This window comes from Channa argus, chromosome 11 (genome assembly GCF_033026475.1).
Source record: "Channa argus isolate prfri chromosome 11, Channa argus male v1.0, whole genome shotgun sequence".
Classification (NCBI taxonomy): Eukaryota; Metazoa; Chordata; class Actinopteri; order Anabantiformes; family Channidae; genus Channa; species Channa argus.
In genome coordinates this window covers 2,209,863-2,226,144 of record NC_090207.1, presented here as the reverse complement: position 1 = coordinate 2,226,144, position 16,282 = coordinate 2,209,863, and the positions used below count along the sequence as shown (strand labels likewise).

Here is a 16,282-nt window from a genome sequence, read left to right as displayed (position 1 = left end):
GGGCTACAAACTGCTCAGAAAGTCACTTTGTTATCAAGCTGATGCAAGTTCAAGCGGTTTGTTCAAATTTGCAAACACATCTTTTACGCTACCAAAAGCTGTGTTTTGTGAACTTCTACACGATAATGGCCTTGTTAAAGAGAAGTGACCAATTCACAACAAACACATTCATTACAAGTAAAAGTGCCACTGGATAGCAGCTAAAAATACAATTAGTTTAACACAAATTTTGTCTTTTGTATGTCCACTGTACTAGTGAAGAAGTGATGAACAGACACGTTACTTCCCACATGGAAGATGGATCCCAATCATCTCCAAACTATGTGATGCACAGAGTTTAATTTGAAAAGAGCATTATCAGAACTAATATATGGAGATAAAATGTAACATCATGCAACAATATTTCAAAATCTAAAATGCTACAACGAACCAGTAACGCAAGTGTCAGATACACGTAGTAATTACAGAAATAAAAGTCCTCTGCTACTCCCCACCTCGGTAACAAACACAAAGCACATGGATGCCATCCCACAGTGCGAGTTAAAACTTCAGATAATTAAGCGCACAAGTGTTTCCTTCAGAGATCTGGAGCCTTCAGAGCATAAGGAGAGGTGCTGATATTTCTCACCCACGTGACACATGGCCCAGTCGCGATCCTCCCCCGCAAACATAGCACAATCTTTAAGCCACACGGCCAGATTTGGCAGGGAGCGGCAGCATCCGTATACATCCACATCCTGTCTGCAACTTTCAGAGTCATATGTGGACTAAAAGCTAACGGCGCACAAGTCACAGATGAGAAAACGTGGGTGGTGACTTAACGTCAAATTTTCAGCAGAGCTGGATTGTATATGTTCAGTCATACCGAGATTTGTTCTATGTGTAAGAAAGAGTCAGGATAAAGAGGCAGCTATGCCAAGGACAAATCAGAGGGTGGTGTAGGGATTATTTGTCTTTGAGACCAGTGGAGGGGGGATTGATGAAATAGTCCAGTTTGCTCCACATGGCAGAACAGAAGTGCTCTTGGTGAGCGAGCATTGTTTAGCAGATTGTCCTCGTCGCTTTCCAGTGTTCTTTTGCTTTACTGTACATTGTCTGCCTGTCAGCCGTTCTGTGGTGGAAGCAAGGGATAAGTGTGGAGCCGGACCCCCCCGGTGCAAATGGCCATTCTCACAGCCCAGAAGACTGCTCCTCTCTGCCACCCACTCCCACCTGGTGCCTTTGCTATTTTCTTCAACCAACCACTTCATTCTGGCTGGGTCGCTACCGTCTGTACTGTGCTGGCAGGCGCCGTTTGACTCAAACATTATGCAAGTGGAACGCTGAGAGCCGGTTACTCCGATTTTGCCTTCTTTTTTTTTTTTTTTTTCTTTTTTCTTTTTTAAAATCAAGTGCAAAAAGGATGTCGTCGACTTTGCAGAATTTGTTTGTGAAACAAGCGGGAAGTCGTTTGAATCCGTGCAACAGGCTACACCTCATGTTGTAAACTCCTGAATTACAAACAGACAGTTTGTGATGTGAAATATAATTTTAAAATAAAGGAAATCAGTCAAAAGTTCTGCTTGTATTTGTTCAATATGCAGTACACTCACCGGCCAAAACATCTATAATACAATTGTACCTTTACAAATTTTCTCAGGCTTTAAATTGAAACTGTCAGAAAGGTGACTATGTGGTTATTATTAAAGTCATAGTGGGATGCATTACATTAAGACGTGGTTCTAATGTTGGACCACACTATTTAAAATGAAATACCACCTTTCTAACAGTTTCAACTTAAAAACTGAGAAATTATGACCTCGTAAAAGTAGAATTGATGGCAGAGCTGCTGTCTTGGATTGCATTAGACTGTACAGGTGTACCTATTAAAGTGGCCAGTGATATTGGTCCATGGAATATATGCACAGCAGCACCCAGATGTTCTCCCTGTTAATGTTCTTTATTTGTGATTCTGATTGTCCATAATATAAATCTACTACGTTGTTAATTTCAGGCCTTCTTCTTCTTCTACTACGCTGCCGTTTTGTGAGATTTTAATTCTTTGACTCAAGGACAGAGGATCACATAACTTTGACACTGGCGACTTTATACTCACCTCACAAATCGATCAGTAAGGTTCTTCACAAACGAGTAAATCTCGATCCAATCATTGGAAACACTTCCAGACCTGAAACGAGAGGGGGAAAAAAAAAAAAAAAAAAAGGAAGCAAAGAGAAAGTCAGCTCACAGCTCACAGCTCACAGCTCACCAGTCGCAGCAGATTGTGTGCTGGGTAGTAAAATATTGTACTGTATTTGTGCTTTGTACCACAACCACAGTTGGACATTAACACCAGCCACATGCTGGATTACTGTGCTGATAAGTCTGCATACTATAGCAGCCACTTCAGCTGTTAGAGCCCTCAAATGTTCAGAGGAACAGAGTTATAGAGCTAGAATATATATAAAATCCAAGATAAGGGAATAAACGACAAATAAATAAATCACCAAAGTAACAGATACACAAACAGGACATCCCCTCCTTTGTCCGTTACTTAGCTTGTTCCTTCCTTCTTCCTGTCACGCGTTTAGTCGTCAATCCTTCCGTTTCTCAGCTAATGTGAAAACTTGAATATACCCCAAATTGGAAATGGGAGGTTGCGCTTTGAAGCGCTGCCATCTTCCACCACTTATCTTTTTGTCTCATTAAAGCTAACGAAGACGTGCTAATTGTCGATAACTATGAATTCCTGCCGTAACCAAGGACAACCCAACGTGAGGTGGGAGTCGACCTGCAGCCTTTAGCCCTTCTCACTCGTCAGTAAGTCAGTCCGACCACAGTATGTAAAATGTGCCCTTGGTGTAATGACAAAGAGCTAATTAAACCAATAATTACAGTTCACTGTATGTGCAAAGAACATAAAACAAAAGAGTTTGACCATTAGTATCCTCATCATTTATTCCACCTTTCTGCCCTATCAGCTGCACAAAGACAAGGTCACGCAGCAGTGAGAGGAGAGACGACCACGTGGGTAAAGTTCCACTGCACCTTGACGATGCTGCAATGGCAGCAGGTGTTGGAGCGGTGATAAAAAAAAAAAGGCTCTACCTACTCCAACGCATTTCAACTGTTTTCACGTCATGTCAACGCTAGTAAAGGTTAGTGCTGCAAATGCGCTGTTTATTTTGAATTCTGTCGCCGCCCTCCCTAAATATAACACACCACAGTTTTCAGAATAGTACTCAAATGTGTAATGCAGACACAAGTTAGGAACTGCAGAATTCTTTCCGAGCTAATTATAATGCAAAATGCGGATGAAATGTTTATTTATATTGTGATCTTTTATTTGACATTTATTAACATCTGTTATCAAGTCATTCTTCAGTCCATCACAGGGGTCCCTGTGCAAGTCGCTTTGTGTTAAAAGGGGCACAGCACTACTAATGAGGGGATGTAATGACTCCGGGTCTAAAGTAAAAGCTCGGGCGGACTACTCCGATATATTAATCATGGAAAAAGGAGAACTGTAAGTTTTCGTTTTGTAACAAGCTGAAAAAGCATTGCACCATCACACATCATGCAGCCTTTGCAGGTAGCACATAACTATTGGAAAGAAACTCTACTATTATCTCCAAATCTATTACTATACAGTATGTCCACCCTAGGTTTTACTTCTCACAGTCTCAGCAGGTGTGGGGCCAAAGGGGTGGCCTGAGGTGGCAAAGGCCCCTTTGAAAGTCTGGTTGGCCACCCACTATGTTTATGAGGCCTACAAGTGTGTTCAGAATTATTGTCAACTAAATAACTGTCGCCTCCGCGCAACTGTTTCTTGCCATTTGTTATGTCCCCTGTTCCCTCCATCTAAAAATGTTTTAAAACTGTCCCCGTGTACAAGGTAGCTGTGACTGGATGGTTGGTGGGACTCGCAGGACTAATCTGGGTATGAAAACTACAGGAGTAGTGCAACAACAACTCCACACCCATGATCATTACTGGCTAGGACACTAAACTCCTACAAAACTCAGGGGTCAGGGTCTCTACAAAGCAGCTTCCAGCTGTGCAAATGTCCAATGACTGTAAGTGAGTCTCCTGACAGGGACAACGTAAGTCTCAGTGTCAGATGACAAAAGCAACACTCTACTGGACCCTTTCTTGGGAAAAGCAGCCTGAGTGCTCACAAAACTAAGCATAAGCTCCTACATGAACTGGCCTCAGGAAGAACCACCACTAGGAGTCAGAACACAAAAAGGGACATTTCTTTGTGTAGAAGCATAGTAAATTGCTGCTCCACCCCCTTAGTCTTATCAGAGCAATCCAAAAACTTTATCTCCAGCAAACATCCTGCGAAAATCCATGCAAATATTTGACAGCTGACGACGGGCCAATTACAGCTGGCTATGCTTTTAGGTCCAAGTATAAACTTGCAGAGGGAAACAAATGAGGCCACCAACTTTCAAATGCAGGGGGAAAAGTAAGATCAACACACTTATAATCTTGGTCATCATACTGTAATTTTGCAATTTCCATGAGGGCGGGGTGGTTTGCAAACGGGTCAGGGTAGCAGTGTTTCAACTCAGTGGCCCTGAGCGATGGCGTGTTTCCAAGCAGGGGAGAGGAAGGAATTAAAAACAGTTGCTGTCAAAGCTGTAAACTCTCTCGTAATTTATCAGGAGTTCTTCTTGCACGACTACTGCAGGACTCAAACGTTCTGCTGAACTGATCGACTCTGGGTGTGAAGTACCTGTACGCTTGATTCGAGAAGCAGCACACCGAGTGCATCAAAAGACACAGGAAGTGGTGCATTGCCAAAGTGTGTTCCAAATAGTGCTGCAAGGTTTCTTGCTGGTTTGCACGATTAACAAACAATGCTCAATGTTGAATATTCGATTTCTCAACAGAAGTGGCCGCGTGTTTTTTGGCAACGTGCTAAAATAAAAAGGGCCTTTTGTAGAACGGCTCACGAATCGGCTTTGAAGTAGTAAGAAATGTTTCTGTTATTGTGAGGGAAGGAATTAAAAAAAAAAAAGATTTCCTCTTTCCTTAATTCCTCACATTTGCAGCACGTTGCATGCAAGAGATACTATTTAAGAATAAACCTCACAACTTCACCTCTGCACCTCTTTAAGCCAGCTTGGTTAAGGCTTGGTTAACCAAGAAATAGTCATGAGGTCACTTTTACTCCAGTAGAATGCAAACAGTTAGTATCGTGCAGCACCAGACACAGGCTTTTTCTTATCTGCCACTATTCTCTCCTAATCTAAAACTGTCATTTCAGGGATCTGGTCTTTCCATAACACATTTATAGCTCAGATTTGGTCAAGGAAAAACCACCACCAGAGATGCACGTCAGCTCAGCACAACCTCAGCTGACTTAACTGCTAAGCCAGTAGTAATTTCTCTGAGACTGTGTCATCGAGGGGGAAGAAACCCGTGAGCTGAACTGATGTCAATCCGACCAACACCTGCACATCACATCCATATGTGACCGTCTCCAGTCTATTTTTTTTTTTTTTTAAGTTACCCAGCTGCAGGAATGTGCTTCTATCCCACAACAGCAGTGCTGAGGCCCAACATCACAAGGATGAACCTGGTTGAGGTCAGGACTTAGACAACTTGTTTTTCATGGCCTCGGCTTTGCTGCAAATACTTTTGGCCAACTTATGTAGCCTGTCTGCTGCGGAGTGAAGTCAACCATGTCTGGTAACTGTTGGGGAGAACACAAAGTGTGGCTAGACGCCAAAACGTCCCCGCTGAGCGTCACACAAACAGGGTCACACCTGCAACAAAACAGCCCCCCCCCACAAAAAAAAAAAAAAAAAAAAAAGAGTCCCAGTTCACCCCGTCCCATCATTCATGTTTCAACTTGACCCTGTGGCCCAGGTCCCTGTGACCTACCTGTCCAAAACGAAGTAGAGGTCGTAGGCTCCGTGACAAGATGCTTCCTCCGTCCAGCAAGACGAGGCGAACCACCCGAGCAGGACCACAGCGACCGCCGCCGAACACTTTCCCAACATGGTTTCTGCTCCCAGAGCTCAACTTTGTGACGAAGACGCGACAGCAAACGGGTTTTGGAGGGTTTCACAGAGCGGACGACGTGCACATCCCGCTGAATGAGGAGCTACATGTCCAGAAGCCCAGAAATAAAGGAAATCACCGCCTCGACGTCATCCACTTTGTACTTTTTATCATCGTCCTGAGTCACCGTCCACTCACATCCTCGCTTAAACCCCACCTGGCTCCTAAACCCGTCCACACTTGTTTAAGCTAACAAACTAACAAACTAACAAACTAACAAACTAACAAACTAACAAAAAAAACCAAAAAAAGCGCTGAGAGCAAATCTCCCCGAGCTGAAGTCAAACTTCAGAGAAAAGTCAGACCGCCTTCAAGTGCTCCGTGAAAGCTCGGACTTCGTAGCGATGCAAGCCAGCTTTTTATTTACTTCGTTTGCAAAACTTATTGCAACATGGGCAGATATTACAGTGACGTCTATATATGAATGTAGCGTATAAAAATGCAGTAAAAACATGAATATGTATCAGCTCAACACGAGAATTTAATTTGGGAAACTGTAAAATAATGTTAGGGCTAACAAGGGTAAGTCAAACTTTTGTGTACGCATCATTTGCAGCCGAAAACTATTAATTTGGTCACTTATCGTCATATAGACACTTTCTTACTAAGCTCTGGTGGATCATCCAGCTTATTCAATAACCCAGGATTATTTGAGGACAACACACACTGGATTTGAGATATAGAACCCAAAGCATTCCTGAATATTGCATCGGATTTCTGTTGCCTTTAAACCCTTCTCAGTCGGCAACCTCCAATATGATTCCCATTTTTCCGACAATCCACAAAGGCCACCGTCTCCACAGTTCAGTGCGCATGAGCGACGAGGAACCAGCTGTTGGGCTTTGGAGGAGGTGGATATTCCAGTGAGTGCGCCCACCCAATAACATCTGCATCATCTTTTGTGGGAGCCTGACTGTTAATGTCAACTACTCTGGAGCAGCTCACATCTTTCATAAACTATGTAATTACGTGTAAAGAAACAGCATTTTCTTTATTTACCCCTAAAATATGTTGTCATTTTTTTTAAAGCACTTTGGTTCAAAAAGATTTGTCAGAGCTGCAGCAGATTGAACACCGTGATAAATTACTTGCGTATGAAACAAAATCTCCATTTGTGTTGCACCTAAAACCATGTGCTTCTTGTTAACTTCTGGCTTGCAAACTACAAAACTTATTCAACAGAGAAAGAGGGCGTTTGATACAAAAGTATGATTTCCATTTCCCATTTTTCAAGCTATTATAGTGGTTTGCATTCTGGAGCAACCACACACGTTGCATTTGCATGAGAATAGGCCTATTCTTCTCTCATGATATCAGTTTCTGGAGATATTCCTTTAAGATCCAGGCTGAGAGGTTCTGATTGAACCGTCATTATCAGTTTGGCATCCATGCATGTGTGTCTGGGACACATTTTGTCAAAAGCGGTATGAACACGTGGCGATCGAAGAGAGTCTTTGAAAATGAGGGCAGGAAAAGACTGCAGATGTGAGGTCTCTGAAGTTTTCATTAAATTTGAATTTAAGTTGAGCTGAATTTACTCAAAAAACTTCTAAGAAACCAGTTGCCTCAAAACAATTAAGTAATGTGTGATCAAAGTGAGTTTAACTTAAAAATGTGAAATGTTATTTTAAGTTTACCAAAATAAAATACATTTCTTTACAGTGATGTAAGTTCCTCTTGTTGATACCTCAACTCCTATTTATGTAAAGTGATCTCACTCAATTCAGTTAAGTAATATTTATGGAAACTCTTAGAGTAGAAACCATGTTATTTTAAGTTTAACAAACTAAAAGTCAAGTTCATTCAAATTCAAATGTTTTTATGAAGCACATTTCTAATATTTAGTGATATTTAGTGAAACGCTAAAAAGTGCAATTTTCCTGTAGGGTGTGAGGTGTCTCTTTTCTCATGCAGTTTGTGTTTTTTTCTTTTCTTAAATTAGTCACATAATAGATCATAGATAGCACGATAACGTTTTGTGAAACCTGCACGTGTGTTTTCAGTTTGCTGCTTTTCACGTAGAGGAACATGTTTCAAGAGCATGGGTGTTTTTGTAAATTCTACATTTAATTAAATTTGCCTTTTTAATTCAAAGGACATTATGGAAGCTGCAGGTGCCTCCAGCTTCAGCGTGGATGGCTCATTGTGGGATTTAAATCCCTAAACCTGGCAGACTCAGAGCATTGCTCCACTCATTCATCTACACGAGGAGCTGGACCCCTAAAACCTGGCAGTGCACCACCGAGCTGCAGGCGGCAAACCAAAGCCTTCCTCGCCTTGTTGCTGCCACGCTCCGCCCACTGAGCTACACTGCTCCCTTTAACTGAATGCAACATGAACATGTGGCCAAGTTGCATTCCAAGACCAAGTCTTTAAGGGAATACCAAGATGGATGATGCAAATGTTCTCACACTTGTGTCTATCCACTCTTGATGAGTAATTACATTTCATAACTCCAGTGTATGTGCCTCCGTTCCACTCTGGTTACAATACAGGCTTGCTATGTTTCCTCAGGTGGTATCTTCCAGGACATAGAGGAAATTCCAGGTTTGGTCTTATCTGATTGCTAGTGGCTGTTATTCAAACAAGGTGTGTGCAGCTGGCAGAAGCTGTGACTTCAGGCTATGGAATTAGGTAAGAACACACAACAGCTGTTGTTTAGCTCTACCTGGTTTACCTGTACCTGCTAGAACACGTGTTCTCATCAAGCTGGACTTAAAGGACTTTGTATGGCAGTTTCTGCAATCCGTCATTGGCATATATGTTTCGAGGTTTCACATTCCAAGGTATGTCGCTGTCTACTCATACACACTGCAAATAAACTAGCTGACAGAACAGGTGGCACCCGCATTACATTTGATGTAAATCTATAATCTTTGGCATCCGTAATCATTTTTAGCTGCTGCCTGCATCTTTTATGAATAAACAACCATTTCGTTCTGTGGAATTATCTATTTTTGCATGACATACAGTGAGCTTTTTTTTTTTTTCTGGATCAGTTTGGCCCCAAAAACCAAAATGTACATGTGTATCAAAATCCAGTGGCTTAGGAAAATAGTTCAATTTGTCATGGGACTTTTAAGCTGGAGGAGGAATCAAAAGTGACAGTTGAAACAACAACACTAATTTATGGAAGCAGTGAGGTGTTGAAACTCTTTTAAGAGACAAAGCCATGACAAAATACAGGGGGAGGGTCCTGGATGTGTTGTGCTTCATAATTAGTCCAAAAAACATCATCAACCGCTGCATAAAACATATCTCTCTACTTCCACCTGGAAAAATGCCTCCAGATTACATCACTTGGAGGAACCCTAATTTCAGATTATGTGATCTCGTTTGCTCACATGGTGGAGGTTTTAATACTAGTAGCGAAAAAAAATCACATCAGATGACATCACCCGGAGGAGTTTTTCAGCTTGATGCAGAGAAATATTTTAATATGGTGAAGTCAGAGGTACGTTTGAAAGCATTAATGAACAATTACAAATTGGCGAAGGTGCCCTGCAATACCATATATTCAGGCTTATTTTTGGCCTTAGCACTAATAGTAAATGCGTTTTATCGCAGTTACTCATTTAGAGAATGGGTGGATGTGTTTATGATGCTAATTGAGCTGTGAACAAAAATGTCCTGCTATGTGCTTTATTCACAAAACGCTAAAAATGTAAACTCCACATACTAAAAGCTGGTTATAAACCTTCTAAGACAGATGTCCACTCCTGCCTTCACAATTGCTTCTCCTTTTCCACCAGGAAATGGCTCATGGTATAAAGGGCCAATTACGCACAGCACAGCTCCTACTAAAACGTGCATTATGATGTGAAGCCACTAAACCTCTTGTCTTTTGTTTTGCCTCGCCACATCATCGAGGTAATTACCACGAACACACCTCATCAAATCTGAATAGTCCAGAGAACAGCAACACACGAGTATAATTATCTGGCAAATCAAAGTTTAATTAGATTTTAATTAGAATGTTAATTCTCCTGCACGCCATTTGGTTTCAGTGTATGCAGCCTAACTTAGTGTGTCAGGAGCAGGGCTGCAAATAACAAAGAGAACAAAAAACAAGCATGTATTCCCCATTATGTGTTTGTAATGTACGTGTACATCCCAATCCAGTGACTCGGGAAAATAGTTAAAGTACATCAATTTGTCACGGGACTTTTAAGCTGAGAGAGGAATCAGAAGTGACAGTTGAAACAACAACACTAATTTAAGGAAGCAGTGAGGTGTTGAAGCTCATCAAGAGACAAAGCCATGACAAAATACAAAAGGGTTAGAAAAAGTATTTTTAATAGTTAAGAAAGATCCTTATCTCAGTCAATAACCTACAATGTGATGTAATGTGATGGGTTTTTTTTAGGTCTATTAAAAGCCATTAAACACAGAATGATGAATGACATACTTCACCTCCAAATACTCAAATCCACAAATGTGACTTATACCAAAATAAACTGCGGTGACACGACAATACATAAACTCTTCACGAATGCAACAAATTCAAGTGATCTCTTTTCCACTTCTGTTAGTGTTTGTGCTGTGATTCAGGATCTAAACAAGTGCTAAATAGCTTTATTACAGCACATTTCCCTTTCCACAGCCATCGAATAGCCTGAAACAAACAGAGTAGGACAATGGAAACCCAGGCGCTTCGATGTTTGAGCAATGGCAATGGCATAGAAACTTTTATAGGGAGGTGGAGGGTGCACCAAGTGTGTGCCGTTGTCACTCTTTGTAACATTTTGGTTTTATGTAATTTACTTTGTAACATGTGGAAAAATGAGCCGCTGTGGGGAAAATCTCGTAACGTAACCTTACCGTGAAGTTTTTGAGCCTAACGCCAACTCAGTTTTTGTGTACATGCAGAGTTGATTCCATGGCGTTCAAACTGTGGTGGTCCTGAAGCCTCCAACATTAACACCAAAGGGTACCTGTCGCACGTTGATACGCCAGAGGACTTCAAAAACCGGCACAATATGACGCCGTAGGAACCGTCGTTATCTGACGCTGTGGGATGAGGATGTGTTGAACAGCTCTACCATTTGCTTTAGCTCCAACCCCGTTCAGTCACACTACAATAGGTTCCATCCACATTTCAGCACTTGTGTGCTTGTGCAACATGATCAAAGGTTGCAGCCCACTGTGTTCAGGAGATTGTGAGGATTCGTCCTTGAAGATTACAACTGCTACATGTTTCTGATTCCTCATCAGGAGAAAACAAATGACATTATTGCCTCCCCATTGCTATCATCAATAATGGGGAGGCATCAGGGAATCAAGGCACCTCAAGAAGAGCAACCAAAGACATATTAGTTCCAATAACAAAGATCCATCGAGGCCTAATAGCATCTATGACTCATAATTACCTTAATAACTGTTATTTTAGCTTGTTTTCCTCCTTTGAGAAAGCATTGTTTGTCACTAATGGCATCTTAAGTTGAAATTGAGTGCCCTGCCCAGGAGTAAACAGCATCTATCAATCATGACTTGAGCCCAAGTGCTAAAAATCCCAAAAGTGTTTGTGTGTGTGTGTGTGGTATTTCAAGACCCTACACCTGCCCAGTTGGTGTAAATGCTAATTATACTCACAGTGGGCAACTTGTGTTGTCCTCAACTATTTTTTTCTTTTCCAAAAGTAGCACAAGACACAATATAATGCCAAATATTAAACACAGACAGAAAAGCAATCAGCAAGATGAACGGAGGTTATGGTTTAGCATGTGTTCTAGGTCCAGTAGGGTGCGTCAAAGTCAAATACTGAAGTCAGTGCACGCAAGTAATTTTTAATTCTTGGGCTGCTAATAAAGGACATATTTAGTTGAATTTTTATTTATTATGTAAGACAAAAAAAAAATTGATAATGCAATCTGTCAGTCCAAAAAAGGACAAAAACGAAATTCAACACACAAAACAGACATGAAGCAAAGTCATTCATCAACACATTCGAGGAGCGAGAGGAAGCATTAACTTATTTAATCTCACCCCCTTCTTCCTAAAAATTAGATACGCAATGTGTGCGGCCAATAAAGTCCCATCTGTTTACATTTACATTTAGTCCATTGGCAGACACTTTTATCCAAAGCGACTTACAAGTGAGGAACAAGGCAGCAAAAAAATCTATGCCAAGACGAAAACGTCAAAGCAAAGACCTAAGAGAAATTGTGTTTTTGTTTCATGAGATGCAATAACGAGGGAGCTTTTTTTTTTATTATTTTTTTTTTTGTAGATTTAAGTGCATAGTAAGTTGCAGAAGAGTTCTGTTTTCTGCAGTTTTATCAGTATTGGGAGTGAGGTCGCTGACCGTGCAGAGTTTGGCAGCTCTCTGTGACCACTGGGATTTGCTTGGGCTCTTTAGCTGTGAGGTGAAGGGACCACCAGATACTGTTTGTTGGCAGGGATTGGAAACCTGAATGAGGGAGTTCAGGGAGACAGGTTCTGCTGAGTCGACCACTCTGTAGGCAAGAGTCAGAGCTTTGAACCTGATGTGGGCAGCTGCAGGCAGCCAGTGGCGTTAGACCAGAACTTCTGTCATGGAGAGGTTGAGCTGAAGATGTGTGCAGGTTTACAGCGTAGTAATACAGCGTTTCAAGGTACTTTACAAAGGTTTACTGTAGTAGATTAAAAACTGTTTAAACAGGGGAAACTTGAAAATCTTCGTGACCAGAACAATGACAGCTACACAGTAAATGTCAGGTCGGCCAGCGTGTTCAATTATAAACGAACAGAGTGGCAAAATTCCAATTTGCGTATGATTATTCCCCGTAGAACATACCAGCATCACACAGTTATCAACACTTTGACAAGTAATTATGCATCAAACTGCAAATTCATATTATTAATCGACACGTTTGGACTTGGGCTGCACGATGGGTCTCAGTTAAAGCACACATCTGCCCCGACTCCGTCGTCCTCAGAGGCAGATGTTTAGAGGAGGACAGGCATCAAGGCGTCGTCCAGATAATGAAATGAATCCACGTTTGATTCTCTCGTCGTCTCCTGATAATTGGTCTCGATTCCCCCTTTGTGTTTCACGCTCGACTCCCCGCTCATATCAGGACCCATGAATAAAGACGTGCTCGTTCTCCCCATCGGTGATAGCAGAATTCGGTGATTAACAAATCAAGGGTCTTCTTTGCCTTAATCTGTCTCGAGGCCTTTTTCAGTTGGCTCTTGCAGAAACATGTTTGGCAGTGACAGCACCTCTGCTCCCGTGCTTAATTGGATTAGAGGGAAGTCATGATTAATACACTCTCAGACGGACTGTGTGAGTGGAAAACAGGTGATGAAGTCGTTTCCGAATTACCTCTTTAACTTTTTGCGCTGCTCTGTTGAGACATCAAGGATTTCTTTGGCGTAGAGTATCATGGGAGGAGGTGAAAGCTCCTGTAATTTAGAGAAACATTAGGCTGAAACCATTAACGTCAAAGTGGGAACATTCCTGATGTTCAACAGTGCGGATGGGGCAATGCAAGGTAATAGAAAAAGTCTGAACGTGATGGCATATTTTTTTTATATTTACATTTTCCTCTTGAATAACGTCCAGTGGTCTGCGACCATACTCAAGGTTCTCTTGATAAAAAAGCCATGAACTTAGGTTCCCAAGCAGCACTGGAAGCCCCTACACCTGCCATCAGGTGCCACGGGAACATTTGCTGCTTTTGAGTAAAAATCAGTCAAAATGTGTTTCTAAAGAAGCTTTCATACAAGTGATTGCACTTCAAAGTAAACTCAATTCTATTTAGTAAAGCTTCCTTAAACAAATCATGAAGCCATAATCAAACAACTCAGCATCACAATTCTGGTTAAACTGAATTCTACTGTATTAGAATAATACTAAGACTATGATAATGTCGCAAGGATTTATTCAAAATCTACACTTCTGGATTCATCTGTCATGTTAAAGCGATAAGCAAGTGTTTAAAAAATTTGCCTCTTTGGATCTTTATGCCTCAACATTCAAAAGTTGTAACAACATTAACGTCTGTGTTGAATAAACTTGAACACGAATAAGTGCAAATAAAATGTGAACGTAGTTTTGAATTCATTCTGAATTAATGGAGGGAACAAAATGATCCAGGTTTAAGTGCAGTTCTGCTCCGATTTGCCCCTGAAGGCCCTAACAATCTACAGGCAAATCTTTGAGGATAAATTTCAAATATTTATCTCGGGGCGATGGTTGTGGCGGCAGTGACATCATTCATGTGCTTGACATAAATAGTTCCTTCAGTGGAGTCGGAGGAGTTGGGCCACAGATCTCGTCCAAGTGTTTCTAAAGTCCACCAATTAAAACTCGATGGAATTTCTGGTCAGATCCAAACCAAACACATCAGATTTCATAATCGTTATGTCAGAAACATGCAAAGTACACTCTGTACAGCCTCTCTGAGGGAAAAGGCTCTGAATCGCTGAACAACATGAGCGGACATGCAGCAGACATTAGGTTGCACACTAATATGCACCACTGGGTTTTTTTGTTGTCTCTCTTATTTAAATGGTTTCCCGCTGCTTGTGCATGAATAGGAAACATTTTAAGTAAAGGGTTCACTAACTTTAAAGCACTTACAGTGAATAGCTGCTTCCTCTAGTCTGTAAGAACACAACCAGCAGTTTGCATCCATCTCTGTCCTCGGTGTCACCCCCCCCCCCCCCCCCCCCCCCCCCCCCCCCCTCCTCTTCCTCCCTCCTCTGCGTTTTATTGACTTGGCTGACGTGCAGCCTTCGTGCTGGCAGCTTTGTCCATCAAAAAGGCACCTGCTCCTGCTGATTGTTTGCCCACCTCCCTGTCCAGAGAGTCAGCAAAGACATCAGTGACTTCCCTTTTTTTTTTTTTATCCCACACTGATGAAATGTGTGTCTGGTTGTGACTGGATGCCTTTGCAAACCACATCAGCATCCTCCTGAGGCATGTTTGTCTCTGGAAAAGTCACAGAATTTCATCACGGCATTGCATTTAGCACACTATTGTGTTGAGAGCCTCTTAAATGAGTGTGTAAGTTGTTGCTTAAGGACATTTCATAATGGATGACAGTGTGTATTATGCAAAGTTTAGGACAGACTCTGATGGCAAACAGAATGTTCACAGTTTTAAAATTTCTCATCCGAAAGTCACAAAGCTCGACAGGAACAAAGTGACAACAAATACAGGCTGAATCTCATCACAACTGAAAAAAATAAAGAATAGAAAGACACACCGAACGGCAAAAAATGGACACAAAACGAGCAAAAAGAAACACGATGAACAGAGGAGGCACAGAGCAAACAATGAAGATGCAAAAATAGAACAAAATGGAAGAAAAAACTGACAAAAACTTAATACAACATAAGTAATTTTGTGTCTCCTTCAGCTTGAGGGTCCCACTGCATGTAGAAGAGGTGGGGGTCATTTAATCAGTCTGTTTTTTCTGTGTGATGTCGCATCACTTTTACACGATCTTTGTGACGTATCTACTTTACTTAAGTACATTTAATTATGGCTACTTTGACTTTTACTTCATCACATCTAACAGCAAATATCTATATTATGTTTCGCTTTACAGTCACATTATTTTGCACATTTCCTAATAAACCAGGATCAGACATGTCAGTTCCTCCTTCCATGGTCTTATGAGTCATATTAGCAGAAATCAAAGTATGCAATATTTCGGTGTGTCTTGCTGAGAAGTCAGCAGCTCACACGGCTCCGGATTATTGGTCTATTTTCACACATTATTAACTTAAACATTTTCTCAGTGGTTGGATTATTGTTTTTTTTTTTAAATGACAGAGCTGTTAGTTAGACTGTTACTGTCACTGTGTGGTGGTCCGACATCAGGAGGTTTGTCCCCCCACAGAAAGGGACGGGGAGACAAAAATATTCTGTACTTTTACTTTAAGTTAGTAAAATATAAATCACGTACGTGCTTTTACTTAAGAAGAAAATATTGGTACATTGGTTTAAATATTGTTTTTTGGTTTTTTTGTATTTTTATTTACTTCATCGACCACTGGTTTGCATCATGTCCTCCTGTCTTCCTCTTGTCACATCCAGCAGACAGTCAAAGGACATTCAACAAAGGATTACAAAACAACTATAAAGTCATAGGACAAAGTTGACATCTGTGCTTCATTCTTGGTGCTGCTGTATTATTGTCACCGTTCTCACAATATACACTTGAACTTGTGGTCGTGGTTTCCAACTTTAGGTTCCTCTACGGTCATTTTGCAGCCGAATGGTGACGTGATGTGT

General features: G+C 41.3%; 1 protein-coding gene across 1 annotated transcript in view; it reads right to left on the bottom strand.

The window, feature by feature from the left end:
- antxr2a (ANTXR cell adhesion molecule 2a) overlaps positions 1 to 6,383 on the bottom strand; it is a 72,046-nt gene extending 65,663 nt beyond the window's left edge. The window contains exons 1-2 of the mRNA XM_067521527.1: positions 5,875 to 6,383; positions 2,096 to 2,167 (exon numbers count right to left, since the gene is read on the bottom strand). Coding sequence (XP_067377628.1) covers positions 2,096 to 2,167; positions 5,875 to 5,993 — 191 coding nt within the window. The 5' untranslated portion in view covers positions 5,994 to 6,383. The remainder of the gene's footprint in view (positions 1 to 2,095; positions 2,168 to 5,874) is intronic.
- Between the last annotated feature and the right edge of the window lie 9,899 nt (positions 6,384 to 16,282).